The sequence below is a fragment of the Canis aureus genome, chromosome 8 (assembly GCF_053574225.1).
Source record: "Canis aureus isolate CA01 chromosome 8, VMU_Caureus_v.1.0, whole genome shotgun sequence".
Lineage (NCBI taxonomy): Eukaryota > Metazoa > Chordata > Mammalia > Carnivora > Canidae > Canis > Canis aureus.
In genome coordinates this window covers 37741235-37756886 of record NC_135618.1, presented here as the reverse complement: position 1 = coordinate 37756886, position 15652 = coordinate 37741235, and the positions used below count along the sequence as shown (strand labels likewise).

Genomic DNA, 15652 nt, shown 5'->3' with positions numbered 1-15652 from the left:
TTTGGGCTGGGTGCACCACGCTGGGTGCTCTGGGCACGCGCTCTGGGCCCACACTGTGGGCTTAGTGCTCTGCAGAGCTGGTGCCAGGGGTTTGGTGGAAGCTGAGCTAGGCCCAGGCAAACAGGAGCCTGGAGGGACCAGCTGACAAGGCCAGGATGCAAGGGTCACGTTTATTTGAACTTCACGAGGCAGACACAGAAGAGCTCTCAGGTAAAGAACAAACAGCACCCCCCTAAGTTCAGGGTCTTGACCCACACAGGCCCCTGCACCGTGGAGAGACCCAAGCCTTCCTGGCTCCACAGGAGGCCCTCGGCCATGCCAGCTCCTCAGCCAAGCAGGGGCCCTGAGCCTGAGGCCCCACCTGCGGCCCAGGGCCCTGCGACTTCCCACACCAGGATCTCACTGTGGGCGGCGGAGAAGAGCAGCCGGGCGGACGGGGCAAACCTGCAGAGCTGCACCAAGTCATCGTGGCCAGCAAAGTCCTGCATGGTCCCCGACTCACAGTCCACCAGCCTCAGCACACGCTCTGTGGGCAGATGGCACGGGGCTGCGTCCAGGCAGGCAGAGGGCCTGGGGTCCCCCACACCAGCACCCCCGCCTGTGATAGCAAAGGCAATGGGAGGCCTCTCAGCACCCAGGTGCCGTCAAGGCCCCAAGCTAGGCCGCTGAGTCCCTCTGTTGAGGCCCTGGCACCCCACACTCCTCATCGCCTGACCCTGTGAGTTCCCTGGGGCGTGTCCTTACCCTACTTCCAGGATGAGGACCTTGGGGCACTGAGGGGAGAGGGAAGTCTCAGGTGGAGATACGAGAGAGCCCACTTGGCTCCACTCAAGACAGGCTGGAGTCCCGCTCCACCAAGACTCACCAGCAAAGCCAACGGCCACAAGGCGGGCTCCGGGGGACAGGCTCAGGGACATGGCAAAGAAAGGCAACGGGATCCTCTCCACCACCTGTGGACGGTGAGCGTGAGCCTCATCTCCCCAGCCCTGGTCCCTCGGGCTCCCAGCACCACCTGGGGTGGGGGGTACACGTGCCTGCTTCTGGTGCAGGCTATAGAAGACCACCTCTGGACGCACGCCGAGGCCCGCACACACCAGCAGGGCCCCGTCCCAGGGGCAGAAGGCAACAAGAGATGACGGTGGTTGGCTGGGACCCTGTGAAGGGATGCAGCACGCTGTGGTCCGGGGGACAGGCACTGCCCCTGCCCCTGCTGCCCCCAGAACCTACCTCCATGAGGGTGGGTGACGGGGAACTCAGCCAGTCCACGAGCTCACAGTGGCCCTGCGGCCAGTTGGCGGCCCAGACACTGATGCGCTGGTCTGAACTGGCCGCCAGCCACAGGTCGGCCCACTGCGCCCCAAAGTCTCCATGCTGGAGGTGGGTAAGGCCGGTGGATGCCCCCTGCCCTGCTCCACCCAATTTCCTCCCCTGCCCGCGTCCCCTAGGCCAGGCCCTGCCGGCTCATGAGGCCACCTCACCTCTTTGCTCCTGCTCTGGACAGTGGAGATCAGAGCACCACGGTGGTCACTCAGTACACGGAACGTCATCCCCGTGCGGGGGCGGCTCACAGCCACAAGCCCATCCTTGTCTCCGGAGAGGATGGTCTGACCTGTGCCAGGCAAGGCCAGTTACCTCGTGAGCCCCCGGGCCCCGGCCCCAACGTGCAATTACTGTCGGCCTGTGGGCCCCCGCCGCTCACCGTCAGCGGAGTAGGCGATGGCCGTCAGTGCAGCCCGGTGGGGGTGCATCTTGAGTTCCATTGCAATTCGGGAGATGCTGAAGACTCGCAGCGTGCCATCACTGTAGCCCGCTGCCACCTGCTGCTGCTCCGGGCGTGCACAGGAGGCAGGGCTCCAAGCCAGACAGAGGCAGCTCTGGGGAGCCCCAGGAGGGAGACATGAGCACTCTCCCGGGGGTGGGGGACAGGGGCTGAGCCCCACGGCTGGGACAGGCACTCGGGGAGGGTGTGGCGGCCAGGCAGGGTCGGGACAGGGTCTGGCTCAGCCCTGGTGCCCCCAGTACCTGGTTCAGCACCTGAAACTGGATCAGAAGCTCCATGCTGGCCAGGGACCACACACGCACACTCCCGTCATCGCTGCACGTGGCCCAGTGGGACGCGCTGGGGCTGAAGACCACCTCGTTCACCTGCAAGGAGCCAGCCCCCCGAGGCCACGCGGCCCTCAGGCACAGGGGAGACCCAGCGCAGCCAAAGCTGTCTGTTTTATGTTTTTAATTTTTATTTATTTATGATAGTCAGAGAGAGAGAGAGTCAGAGACATAGGCAGAGGGAGAAGCAGGCTCCATGCACTGGGAGCCCGATGTGGGACTTGATCCCGGGTCTCCAGGATCGTGCCCTGGGCCAAAGGCAGGCGCCAAACCGCTGCGCCACCCAGGGATCCCGTTTTGTTTTTAAAGATTTCATTTTTTGAAGTGATCTCTTCACCCAGCACGGGGCTCAAACTCACAACCCCAAGATCAAGAGTCGCACACACTTCCCATTGAGCCACCTCTGCACAGCCCTGTCGGGCCCCAGCCACCTCCGTGGGCCATAAAGAAACCATCCTGGCCTGCCTCCCACGTGTCCTCACGAAGACCTGGGTGGAATGAAGTCACAGGAAGTCCACCGGCCAGACCCGATGGCTCACTTGCTAAGACCATGAGCAAGTGACGGTGGCAGCTTGACACCATGGGATGCTGTGTCCCCAGAGGGCTGCAGACTGAAGGTTAGGGAGACAGCCCGGGCAGGAGCGCAGGCGAGAGGAGCCAGACGCCACACGCCCCACGGGAAAACAGAGTGGTCTAATCTCGAACGTGAATTGCGAGGGGAAGCGTGAGCCCGTAATGTATCTTATTTAAAAAATAACAATTCAGGTCTTTGGCCGGGCAGAGACTGGCCTCCTGGGACTCAGCCACGACCCCCGAGTCCGTTTCCCACAGGAGCCCCCGGGCTTGAGAAGCAGCAGCCACGTGTGGTCCTGGGCAGAGGGGAGCTCAGACCCTTGTCCTTCCAGACGAGGCGGGCATCGTGGGCGACCAGCAGCTCCGGCCAAGGCCCTGAACCCGAGTGTGCGCCAGCCAGGGGACGAACCACCCGATGTACTCTATCTGTGCCGGGACGGCACTTGGCCTTGACACGCACTGCGCTGCACAGGAACGCGCGAGGCATCGCACGGGGGCAGACAGAGGAACGTGCGCGGCACAGGCAGCCAGCGAGCCCCCGGGGCTGGGCAGGGCAACGGGCAGAGTGGTCACAGGGCTTCCTCGTGGGGACATGAAACGCCCTAAAACCTGCTGTGGTGATGGCTGTCCGAGTCTGTGACGACCACGCCACCTCAGGCTCAAGCGGGCAGAGCGTGTGGCGCATCCTCGCCCCTTAACTTAGACCCGCCAAGCACAGGAAGCACCTACTGCTCGCCCACCTCAAGTTCAAGTTTCTTTGATGGCAACCGTTCTATCTGAACAACTGAACACGTTAAAGGAACAAAAGACTCGGGAGCCACCTGCAAGAACCCACCCCTGGGGAGAGATGGCGCTGGAGAGATGTGACGGGGGACAGCAACCCGGAGGAGGATGGACCCACGTGCCCACCGGCAGCTCACACAGATCCTCGCAAAGCCTGGGCCGCGCTGCTGGATGCCCATGGCCTGTGCCAGCGCTCAGGGACCTGGCCCGGGAGGGAGAGGGCCCGCCCTGCGGCGCCTGCCCCGGTCTCCCCTGGAGAAGCCCAGCTCGTGAGGCTGCCTCCCGCTCAGGATCAGGCCGGCAGTGCCTGCGACTCCCGCCCAAACACAGGGTCACTGTCCCAGGGCCAGCCGACAGGCCAGCAGCCCCACGCACTTCCCACGGACAGACTGCCCCCGACCAGACGCTGCTCTGGCCTCTAGGGAACACAGAGCCGAGGGGCAGGTCCAACCCAGGTGGTGGGAGGTTCCAGCACAAGGAGCCTGGTTTTTTCCAACAAACAAATTGCAAGAAAAAAGTACCAACAGAAAAAGGACAGACGGAAAGGCCACACCGAAACCCCTGGGGGACACATGCGGGTCCTGCGTGGACCAGGAGACCAGAGAGCACGCAGCTCTCGGTGGCCCCGTCTCGGCCCTCCCGGACCACAGACACCCACAGCCACCTGACGGCTGCGGGGCCCGGGCTGGAGCACACGTGGCCTTCCGCCCTCTGTCCAGGCTGGAAATGCCCTCACCTTGCTCCTGTGGCCACTGATGAGGCGCGTGCTGCTGCCCTCCACCCAGCTGACGTACCAGAGCGTGCCTGCTGTGGTGCCCACCACGCCTATGTCCATGGTGTCGTGGAAGACCGCGCTCACGACGGCCCCGTCCAAGGTCAGCTCGCGCTCCATGAACACAGAGCTAGACCTGGGGTGGGGGCGGGGGCAGCGGGCTGAACGGGCAGCGGCGGCCCAGGGAACCCGGGGCCATGCCCCCACCCACAGCCCCCAGGCCCCTGTCCAGGACCCGGGGACCCCAGCACACAGGCACGCACACACGGCCGCTCACCTGGCCCAGGAGTCCTTGCACCTCAGCTCAGGCACAGCGCCCACGGCCCACAGGCGCAGCCGCCTCGTGTTGCTGCCGCTGACCAGCCGCGTGCCCGAGCACAGCAGCACTCCTGGAGGCGGGAGGCGGCATGAGCCGCTGTCCCTGCATCCCCAGCTCGAGCCGAGCCTCCCAGGAGAGGCCAAGCCCGGGCCGTCGGGCCGCGGGGGCCCTGCCAGGCACCCACCGATCTCGCCGTCGTCTGCCTCCCAGGCCAGGAAGCAGCGGCTGGCGCTGGTGTCCCACACGCAGACCTGGCCAGCATTGGAGCCACAGTAGAGCAGAGGGGCAGCCCCGTAGCAGAGCGATGTCAGCTCGCCCGCCCCCAGCTCCTCAGGGAGGGGCTCTCGGCGGCCCTGGGGGACACAAGGGCGGCACGGGTCAGCAACGTCCAGGGCCCCAGCCAGACCCCACCCTCGAGGACACGCCCCGCATCCTGGCACCTGGAGGCTGGCGTTGGGGCCACGCAGGAGCCACAAGGTGACAGCACATTGGCCCACGCAGGCCAGCTCGCCAGCATCCCATGGGTTAAACGCCACTCCATGCACTGGCTCCGGGAGGCAGGTAGCCGACAGCAGCTCACAGGTGGCCATGCTCCACAGGGCCAGAGTGCGGTCACCGTAGTCCCCTGGCGAAGACGCATGGGATCAGCAACCCCCGGGTCCCGGGACGGGCAGGGCCGTCCAGGGGCCACCGTCCCTCCACAACCCACTGACCCAGTGTGACAAGCAGCTCGTCGTCTGGCGAAAAAGCCAGGGCTTGCACAGCAGTGCTGTGGTAAGAAATGAGTTGCCGGCAGGAGCCCCCCGGCACGTTCCAGATGCGGATCTGGCAGCAGGAGGCGGTGCTGCCGCAGCCTGAGGCAGAGGCCAGGACCTGGTGGGCAGGAGGGTGGGCGGTCAGCGGGGGGCCGGGGCCCGCAGGCCCATCGGGTGCTGGTGGGAGGGGAGGCCGGGACAACGTCCCTGTTCTGCTGTGGAGCCGAGAGCCAGCCCCGGTTCTCGGGCATCTAGGCTGAGGCGAGCACGTCCACCCTGGGTGTGCTGCGGGGGCGCCGGCCAGCACCTGGGCATCGTGGCTGAGGGCCAGCGTGGAGATCTCCTCGGGGTGGCCAAGCCAGTGCTGCTGCGCGCCAGAGTGCAGGTCCTCCACCACCACCAAGCAGCCACTCGTGTAGGCAAAGAAGCCTGTGCAGGGAGGGTACCCGTGAGCCACTGCACCGGGCCCACGTGCGTCCGAGGCCACAACACAGCATGCCACGAGGAGGGCACGGCTCGCTCGGGGACTCCTCCCTGCGCCGGCCCCCACACGCACAGCTCCCGTGCTCTCCCTGAGCTAACGCAGCGCGTGGCCCCACCTGTGTCTGGCTTCCACACCACGTTGGCCCGCCCATTCCCGTTGTAGCCCATGACCGCCTTCAAGAGCAGACGCTCAGCACTGCCACGGGAGACGGAGGCACTCTGCAAGGACACGCGCAGGACGCTGGGGCGCCACGATGGTGCCTGCCCTCCCCGTCAGCCTGGGCCCTGGGATAAACCCTCGGCAGATGCAGGCTCCCGGGAGGAGACAAGCGGTAGGAACACGGGCCCCACAACCCACACAAGAGGCCAGCGGAGCTGGGGGGCGGGAGGCAGCTGGAGCGCAGGGCAGCCAGGGGAGGGCAAGGTGGCCCGGGGCGGTCTTGGGAGGGCACAGGGCCAAAGGGGAGGGCTCGACAGAATACCACCTGGGGCCGCTCTGGGGGCAGCAGGACAATGAGAGCCTTGGCCAGCCAAGCCAGAGTGCAGCACACATGGACGTGTGGCCTTCATGGGGACGGCCACCAAGATCTACGTCAAAGCACTGTCACCGAAGCTGTGAGCTTTGGGAGCCGCCCCTGGGACATCCCAGGAAACCGAGTTCCCTCAGGGAGAAAGAACACACCCAGAAACAACGGGGCCATGACCCCCACTCTGGGCCTGTGAGGACCCGCCCCGACTGACCTTGGGCAGCGAGGAGGTCTTGTAGCGTGCCACGAAGTGCTTGTAGCAGTCTGGGCGAGCAGAGGGACACACCTGGGCTTTTCTGGTGCCCTGAGCACCTGATGGGAAAAGAAAGAGGCCTCGAAACATCAAAGCACCCGTGACTGCTCAGAGACCCCTCCCCACACGCGGTCACCGGGCACCACCGGGTGGGACACGTGTCTGCCCCACAGCAGACACGGCAGCTCAGAGGGCCCAGGTGCCACGCCCCACCCCTGGCCTGGCCCCGCTGCGGCCTCAGGCTGGCCGCCTTGCCCTGCAGTGAACACAGCTCAGCTCAGGGCAAACCTCAGCCCACAGGGCAGCTGGGCCTCCCTTAGACCCCTGGAGCCCACGAAACACCATGGTCGGTCATGAGTGTCCCTGCCACAACCTGCTGCCCCTCTTCTGCTTACTGGGCCAGCCATGGGGGTGGGGATACATGCTGAGGCCCCGGGGGTCCCCTGGAGACCCCCAGACCCCGTCTCCAGCCCCGCTGGCCTCCTTCACCAGCACGGGCAGGCTCGAGCCCTGACGGAGCCCCTCGGGGATGTGGCTCTCCTCCGAGGGTCCTTCTTCATCTGACCAGGAGAAAGCACCTGGGGAGATGGAGGAGAGGAGCAGTGAGAGGAAGGAGCAGAGCTCCACGGCCCCTGCCCCCCCACAGGCCTGAAGGAAGCACGCGGACTCCGGGGCCAGGCCCCACCCTTACCGTCATCATCCCTGAGGAGTCCCGCACAGACGCCCAGCTGCAGTGGGGACGCCTGCGATGGCTTAGGCACCTGCTGCCGGGGGAGCCCGTGGGCCCCGGACACCACGTCCTCCAGCTGCCTTGCATCTGGGCCTGAAGACAGAAGCAGCCAGCCTGTGCCATGCACCCCAGGTGTGCACGAGGGCCCCCAGAAAGGAAGGGGTGCTACGCCACCCGCAGACAAGGCCAGCACCGGAGACCGTCACAAAGCCCACTCACAAGGTGGGGCCACTCACTAGCCTCGCAGGTCGGGGGTGCCCCAGGTGAGTCTCCAGCACTGCAGAGGCAACGAGAGATCAGGTGGGAAGGGTGCAGCAGAAGGCCGACGGGAGCAGGCCAAGGGCAGGCACTTGCCTTCCTGGAGGCGACCTCTCCAGGGGGCCCAGAATGTCCCACAGGAAGATGGCATCCCCCACACTGAGGAGCCGCTGCTGGTCAGGGGCGAAGGCCACAGCTCGTACGGGCTCTGAATGGCCGATATACACCTGGGGGCAACGGGAGTCACGCACAGGGGCCGCTGAGGCGCAGCAGGGACACCATGGTCCTTCCAGCGCTGGCACATGCTTCAACCTGGCGGACGTAGCCCGCAGACCCGGCTGTGGGCCCCCCGACCCGCCAGACCGGGGCGTGAGGAAGAGGCTCTCAGGGCTGCCAGGCCGCAGCAGGCACAGGGACGTCGGGGTGGTCCGTGCCCGCCTGCCGTGCCCCAGCCTGCGGCACCCACCTGGCAGCCTGGGCAGGCCTGCGTCGGGTAGTCCCACAACTTGATGGCGCGGTCCGCGGCCGTCAGCAGGAAGCGGGCATCCCTGCTGAGAGCCAGGGAGGGGCAGGCCCCAGAGTGGACAGCTGGCAGCTGCAAGAAGCGTTCTCGTCAATGAAGGAAGATCAGAAACCACAGACCTGCAGACAGAGTCTCCCTTCTGAGAAATGCCACCTCTCAGGAGCAGCAGGTGCCCAGGGCCTCCCCATCCTCGAGGCACCGCAGGCACTAACGCTAGAGCCCAAAGGAAAGAGGTGAAGCTGCAGACCGCGGCCCTGGGCTCACCTCCCGAACCACGCGGCCCGATGTGCTGTCCAGCACAACGACCGTGCTCGACGAGGTGGACACCAACAGGTGGCCAGGGGGTCCAGGGCCAAAGCAGAGGGCCACTGCCGAGGCCAGACGAGCGCTGGCCAGGTCCAGGGCACTGACATCCACTCGCAGCAGCTGGGGGAGAGCCGTGAGTGGCTGCCGGGCACAACCTGCAGGCTGAGCGGGGGCCCCAGAGCCAGAGCACAGGTGGGCAGCTTTGGGCGCCCCGTGGCACCCCTGCCTGCCTGTGGCTTACACGTTCTGTGGGAGTCGCGACCCCGAGGCTCAGATCCTCTCTGGGGTGAGCACGGCCTCCCACCCGCCCCTAGCTCCCTCCCTCTCCATGCGGGGCCCTCCCTGACTCCCTCTGCCCTGCTGGGACCCAGGGCAGCGTGGGACGGCGCGGCAGGGCTGTCTAGATCTGCCGGCCAAGCCAGCGTGACAGACAGAAGGCTCTGGCCGACTCACCTCCTCTAGCGAGACCGCGTTCATAACAGTCACAACGTACTTGGAAGGGCCCACGAAGGCCAGCAGGTGGCTGTCCCCGCTAAGCACCAGGGCATTGGGGGTGGGGTGGGCGTCCCGGCACACCACGTTAGCTGCCGGCAGCGCGGGGGCACACGGTCAGCTGGGTGGAGGGGGCGCCCACGGGCGACACAGGTCCGGCCCGAGCCCGCCCCCAGCTGTGGGGAACTCCACACAAGAACCGTGCACAGCCCACAGAGCCCGGGCACAAAGCGGCGCGACACCAGCGAGCACAGCTACTGCTGGGGCAGGTGGCTCCCCTGGATTGGGCTGGCCCAAGTTACAGCGGCCTCGAGGGGAAACAGATGCCCCGGGTGACCCGACCCCCACCGACTGCTCAGGCCGGTCACTGCCTCCGAGGGCACGGACCTTCCGTCCTGGGGGCGGTAAGCCCTAAAACCACACTCCAGCTACAGGCGAGCCCCACCCCGTGGGGACCCGACAAGGACACGGTCGGGAGACTGGATGGGCAGCACAGGGTTCTGACCTGCTACACGCAGCACGCGACACTGGGTGGCGGCGCAGTGGTACTGGGCCAGGGTGCCCGAAGAGCAAGAGCTGAAGAGGAGGCTGCCGTCGGGGCTGGCGGCCAGGCCGGTGACAGGGCCTTGGTGACACCTGCACCACAGGAGGAGAGCGTCACCCCGGCCGTCAGCTGCACCGTCCCAGACCTCTCACGGCCCAGCCCACCCTGGCGGAGTTGCCCCGGGCAGCAGACGGCGGGGGCCCTGTGGACGGCCCTCCCTGCCCTGCCCAGCCGCCCACGCACCACCTCAGCTTCCAGCACTGGCGTCTGTGGGGCTGCAGACAACCGGGCACCCACCTGTGTGCTGCCAGGACCTCGGCAGACTCCAGGCTGAAGGAACGGACGGCCCCGCTGCTGAAGCCACAGAATAAGGCTGGCCGCGTGGGGTGGAAGGCGACGGTGCACGGGGCCTCCTCGGGGGACCTCAAGTCATGAAGCTGGAGGACGGATCCGTGAGGGCGCGCAGAGATGGGGCCAGCAGCTGGCCTCCAGAGCCTGGGAGCCGGTCGCTCCGGGGCGCCCCCATGGACCCTCCCGTGCTCCACGTCTGCCTCCCCCCCCACACCACGGGCACTCATACCCTCCCCCTGCCACGGCGCCCTCTGGCCATGCCCCACCTGCTGCAGGGTCGCCAGGTCCCAGACGCGCACAGTGTGGTCCTGGGACACGGTGGCCAGCTGCCCATGGCTGCACTCGGTGGCCAGGGCCAGCACCGGAGCAGTGTGCGAGCGAACCAGCACGCGGTACTCCCGGGATGGCACATCCAGGAAGCCTAGGTGGCCCAGAGACGTGGCGGACAGCACACGCAGACCATCTGGGCTGATGCGCACCCAGGTGACTGGCCCCTCATGCTCTGCGGACAGGGCAGCTCCGTGACCTCCCGGGCTCCCCCAAGACACAGACGAGCCCGCAGCCTGCCACTCCGTGTCTGTGCGCTAGGGGAGGCAGCTCCCTGCTAACCACCGCTCCTGGGTTAGGGCTCCACCCCCGGAGCCCGGGACTGACCCCTAGCCAGGGGATGGCCCAGGGACACGGCCCTCCCACAGCAACGCACGGCAAGATGGCACAACAGGCCCACCTGCCTCCAGGAGCACAGAAGAGAAGTCCAGCGGCCAGAGGCGCAGATAGCCGTCCTCGGAGCCGACGGCGCACGTAGCCTGGGATGTGCTGAGGCTGCTGATGGAAATGCCGGGGCCTAGGGAATTGAGTAGGGTGAGCCCACCGCACCCGGGCTACTGCCCGCCACGCAGCAGGGGACCCACATACCCGAGCCGAAGGTCTGCTTCTGTGACACAGGGCTGCCAGGCGTCCACACGGGCAGGAGACGGCGAGCGTGCCGCACGGCCATGTGCTGGTGGTCGATCTCCAAGATGTGGCCACTGCGGCCGCACACGTAGCTGCTCAGGGAGGCAACGAGTGAGGGCCGAAGAGGCGGGTGGGAGCAGGACGCAGGTGTTACGGGAGCGAGGGCAGGACTCACAGCATATGGCCATCGTGGGCCGGCCCGAAGGCCAGGTCGGTCAACTCCAGAACACGGTGCTCCCCCAAGTCCACCGGGCAGGACCGCAGCTGCCTCCCTCGCAGCCGCCACAGCCGCACGCTGCCCTGCCCGCACGACGCCATCCTACAAGGCACAAACGTGATGCTATGGGTGGTCCCCGAGCCAGGGAGGGGCAGGCTCGGCCCCCATCTGGGCCCACGAGCTGCCAAGGCCTCATCCCCACAGGCTCACCTGGTTTCATCAAAAAAGGCCACCTCGAACGCCTGGATGTCAACCCCGGTGTGCGTCTTCGCGAGAAGAACTGGCTCACCTCCTCGCCCCACCTGGGCCGTGCCCCAGGCCACCACCACCTGCAACAAGCCCGTACTGGGTGCCCGCAGTCCCCCCAATCCGCCTGGCCTCCGCCCACCAAAACCCACAGGTGTACCCCTGGGCTTGCACGTTCCAAGGTGGACGCGTCTGAGGAAAGACGAACAGATGCCCCCAGTACCCCTGACTTCAGAAAGGCTGACACGTCGCCGCGGTCAGCAAAGACGGCAAGGGGTAGCCTCAGCACCGACTCTACCCGCCAGGCCGGAGAACGTGAGGCACCACGTGCTGCACTCAGGGCAGGGGCTCCGGCAGGGGAGCGCCGCTTCCTAGGCCTTCTGGCTGCCACCCGCACCCTGGCACCAGCTGCCCCGCCTCCCCGAGAGGCCCCGTTACCGTCCTTCCCTGCCGGTCCTTGCCGACCCCACAGAGCAGCGCCCCGCCGCGGGAGAAGCTGCGGATGGACAGAAAGCGGTCAGCATGGCTGCGGCCGGCCCCCTGGCCCCGTCAGAGGCCCCACGCCCACCTGAGGGAGCAGAGCGTGTGGGCCGGGCTCCGGAACAGGGACAGGCAAGCCCCGGTCCCGAAATCCCAGAGGCGCAGCATGCTTGAGGGCCGGGCCTGGGCCGAGGCCAGCAGCACGTCGTCCCCATCCAGCGCCAGGGCAGAAACCTACAGGAGGCGGCAGTGTGACGGGACGGCCTGGGCCAGTGGGCACAAGCCTCCCGCTGCAGGGCCGGTGGCACCTCACCTTGTCAGTGTGGCCGAGCAGGCAGCGCTGCTCCCGGGTGTCGGTGCGCAAAACGACGACGACCGCGTGGCAGGGATACACCACAGCAGACCCGTCCTTGGTCCACAGGGCCTGCGTGCGGGGCCCAGAGGCTGACGTCACAGGCTCAGGCCTCCGGCCTCCCCCAGCCCAGCACACCCCACCCTGTGCCGGGGGCACACACACGAGGACCTCCTGCAAACCCCGTCTGCACGACCACAGACGCTGGGGCTGAGGTGATGGACGGCAAGACCCACAGACACTGGTCTGCGTCCAGAAGGACCCGGCAAGCACAGAGCCATAGACCTGACATCGGTGCCACGCCAGCTCCACACGCCGGACAGGCATCAGAGGCTCACAGGACACGGGACAGCTCCAGCTCCCGGGCCCCCGCCAAAGCCGCCTGCACTCGCGACACAACAAACAGGCCCAGCCCCAAGTCGCGCGCAGACCCGAGCAGGCGGCCATCCCTGGCTTGAGAAACTCGGGCCTGAGGAAGCCTAGACGTGCAGACGTGCCTAGCCACCTAGGGGAGACACAGGGCTCTCCCTGCCCCCCTCCACGGAACTGACACACACAAGCCAGCGGCAGCTCTGCACCCCTCACCCATTTGGTGCTGTGGCCCCCGAAGCCAACGACGCCCTTGAGCCTCAGGATTGGATCTGGGAGGAAGCTCTGAAACAGGCAAACCCGGGGAGACCGCAGGAGGTGAGGCCGCCTGCCACAGGGACCGGCCAGCCCACACTAGCTGCTCCCCCCAACACAGCAGAGTAGCCCAGGGGGCTTCTGCCAACTGCACTGGGCGGGAAGCCGCGTGGCCACTGTGCCAGCCCCCGAGGACCCCGGCTCCTGCCCCCGCCTGCAGCGCAAGGCCTCCAGGGGTCAGCGGCTCGTCCTTACTCTTTTTTGGAAGGGATGCTTGGCCAGGGCCACCTCCTGCTTGCTCTGCTTTCCGCCGAAAGGCTGGAGGATGACAGGTGATCAGAGGCCCAGCAGCTCTTGCACACCCTCGTCAAGGCCCCACCCGCCTCCCTAGGAGTAGGCACTAACCTTATGCACGGCCACATCCCCCCGGACCGCGGGCTCCACGGTCGGCTTAGGGGCAGACACATCATCACCGTTGCCAGCTGCGTGCTTGTGCCTGGCGTGTGCGGGGGCCGAGGGCTCGCTCCCCGTGGGAACCTCTGAGGGCTCACAGAACAAGCTGACCTCTGGAAGGGGCCTGGACACCGAGGGGGCCTGGCAAGGCTGCAGGAGCACAGAGGCCGTCAGCACCCTGAGGCCACCACCCTCCGGGCCTGTGTGCAAGGGCGCAGGAGCACTCACGGCTATGGGGCCCGCGGAGGGCGCCCCGTCCTGGGCGGCACTGCTGGAAGCCCCGGGGTGAGGGAGAAGCCGCGGCACACGCCCCAGGAAATCTGGAAGGGAGCAAATGGCCACAGAAGCCACTGGGCACAGTACCCACCGGCCTGCAGAGAGCGTGGCCGCAGGGCCTCACCCACCGCGCCCCCAGGTCCCAGCTGGCACCACAGCTGCAAAGGCTGAGAACACCAGGCCCCCCGCGCAGCCTCCTGCGTGTCTGGCACCTCAGGACGGCCCGAGGCTAGCCAGCCGCAGCCTCACACGGCGTCACCACCCCCTCCGAGAGCCTCCGTGCCCCTTGTGACCCCCAGGCCCACCTGCCTCAGGAGGAGAGCGGCTCTCCTGAACCGGCCCGGGAGATGCTTCTGAGCTGTCGCTTGGAAACCTGGCCAGGCAGAGACGGTCCGGGTCCAGGGGCCGCCCTGACCTCCCTCCGCCGGCCCCCTGGGGACGGGCAGAGCCGCTCACCGGATGTGGACGTAGTGGTCGTACCAGCTCTCGTCCTTGGGCACCGGGAAGGCCATCTCTCGAGGCACAGGTGTGACACGGAGCCTCGCCCGCTGGGCCTCAGCGACTGTAAGAGCTACGGAGAGCAGAGCTGGTCCAGGAGGGAAGGCCACCCAGCTCCCTCTTCCACCCGAGGTGAGTCCCGAGGGCAGGGCCACCCGCCCAGCCACCGAGGCTCCGGCGCCCCCACGAGCCCTCGGGAGGACGGCAGACAGCGGGCAGGCAGGCTGTAGCTCACCGGGGTCAAAGCACAGGTCGCTGGTGTAGAGGCTCTTCACGAGCAGGCTGGCGCACAGCTTGACGCTCTTGAGGTGGCCGTAGCGACGGTTTACGTAGACCAGCAGAATGTTGCGCAGGTCGAGCTGCAGGCACGTCCAGCGGGCATCAGAGGCGCCGACCCTGGTCCCCCCTGCAGAGCGCAGCCGCCGTCAGGCCTTGGGTGTCCGCGCTCCACCCGGCCGGCTGCAGTCGCCTGGGCCCGCCCCTCCCTGACCCGGTGGCCTGTCCGTGCCCCGTCCGCATGTCACCTTTCGTGGCTGCCCCAGCCCCACAGATGAGGGGGAACTGAAGCCACGTGGCCGTAGACTTGAATTCCTTGAACAGGTTGGAGAAGGACATGCGGACGACCTGGCCGTCCTGCAGGGCAGCGAGCGTGAGGACATGCGGGGACAGGGATGGGGAGGCCGCGCCTGGTGCCCACTCCCGCTCAGCACCTTGGTGGCCACATCCAGCTGGATGATGAAATGCTTGCCGGGCAGGGGCCTGAAGAGCACGTACAGGTAGCGGCCCGTGAGCCCCAGAGACTGCATGCTGGTCCCGGGGAGCTGGATGTAGCCGCCGGCGGACGGGGCGTCCCGGATGCGGTACACGGCGCAGCGCAGGCTCTTGTCCTAGGAGACAGAGAGGGGGCGGGAGGGGGGGGCCACGCGGCCTCGCCAAGCCCAGGTCGCGGGCAGGGCCCCACTCACGGTCACGGCGGCCACGTCGCCTTCCCTGCTGCACCGCCTCCACTCCCCCACCCTGCAGTGTCGGAAGACGTTCACGAACGGGCGCTGCCACGCTGCGGGGCAGGGACGGGAGGGTCAAGGAGGGTCAGGGCGGGTCAGGGCCTGGGGGGCCTCCTGGAGGGCAGAGCTGGGCCTTCGCCCCACCGCCTGGACACTGGACTCCGGTCCCCGCCCCGCCCCCCCGCCCCCCCCCGTTCCCTCCAGCTCCCCGCCCCCCGGGGCCCCCCAGCTCCCCGCCGCCTGCCCCCAGCCCCCCTGCCCCCCAGCCCCCCGGGTCCCAGGCCCCGCGCGCCGCTACCCTTCGCCATGGCGCCGCCGCTCGCACTTCCCGCCTCGGCCGCGGCGCTCACGCAGGGCACGCAGCGCGCTTGGCAACGGCCGCCTGGCAACGGCGCCCCTGCCGCGAGCCCGCGGCGGCGTCACGTGACCCGGGGACGGGGCCACGGCCACGTGACGGCGCGGGGGCGGGCCGGTGCGCGGAGCGGCGCGGGTGCCCCTGCGAGGCCGCCGCGGGAGCTGGGGGGAGCGCGCCCCGTCAGCCCGGCTTGGCCCCCCGTGTCCCCTGGGGCACCGGCAGCGCAGCCCGCCGGCCTGGGCGGCGGGGAGGCCCGAACCCCGATTCTGCGCCCCGGGGCCCTCCCCGCGCTGGCGGATGCGGAGCCGGGGACCAGGCTGGGCGCACCGGGCAGCCCGAGGAGAGGCCGCGGCCGGCGGGCCCCGGGAGGCCGGAGCTGGGCGGAGCGGCAGCCCCGAGGCAAGGAGGCGCGGCCTAG

At 67.8% G+C, this 15652-nt stretch overlaps 1 protein-coding gene across 11 annotated transcripts; it reads right to left on the bottom strand.

Annotated features, from left to right (window-relative positions):
• Positions 1-151: 151 nt before the first annotated feature.
• WDR90 (WD repeat domain 90) lies at positions 152-15284 on the bottom strand. Of its 11 annotated transcripts, none has more exons than XM_077905930.1 (43): positions 15178-15283; positions 14841-14932; positions 14586-14762; positions 14400-14508; positions 14111-14281; positions 13834-13948; positions 13683-13750; positions 13330-13421; positions 13054-13251; positions 12904-12966; positions 12610-12678; positions 11986-12096; positions 11761-11906; positions 11631-11688; positions 11157-11275; positions 10905-11048; positions 10691-10821; positions 10503-10619; positions 10042-10277; positions 9722-9861; positions 9386-9516; positions 8842-8972; positions 8347-8550; positions 8026-8154; positions 7656-7786; positions 7538-7578; positions 7263-7394; positions 6967-7149; positions 6533-6630; positions 5908-6010; positions 5616-5737; positions 5267-5426; positions 4994-5178; positions 4738-4906; positions 4512-4623; positions 4199-4370; positions 2023-2145; positions 1700-1874; positions 1479-1609; positions 1228-1371; positions 1035-1154; positions 866-950; positions 152-598 (listed from the first exon to the last, which is right to left on the bottom strand). In XM_077905930.1, the coding sequence occupies exons 1-43, from the start codon at positions 15185-15187 to the stop codon at positions 327-329; spliced, it is 5619 nt and encodes a 1872-aa protein (XP_077762056.1). In that variant the 5' UTR covers positions 15188-15283; the 3' UTR covers positions 152-326. The 11 variants fall into 11 exon arrangements, with proteins under 11 accessions (XP_077762056.1, XP_077762057.1, XP_077762058.1 ...); XM_077905931.1 differs by having other exon boundaries at positions 2035-2145; XM_077905932.1 differs by having other exon boundaries at positions 13858-13948.
• Positions 15285-15652: the final 368 nt, after the last annotated feature.

What these genes read in the sequence shown, in the direction of transcription:
- WDR90 (XM_077905930.1), bottom strand. An exon ending in GGGGCCACAGCACCAAATGG is followed by an intron (nt 12,097 to 12,609) that starts GTGAGGGGTGCA and finishes CCCCGCACGCAG; the next exon opens with GCCCTGTGGACCAAGGACGG. An exon ending in TGCTCGGCCACACTGACAAG is followed by an intron (nt 11,907 to 11,985) that starts GTGAGGTGCCAC and finishes CGCCTCCTGTAG; the next exon opens with GTTTCTGCCCTGGCGCTGGA.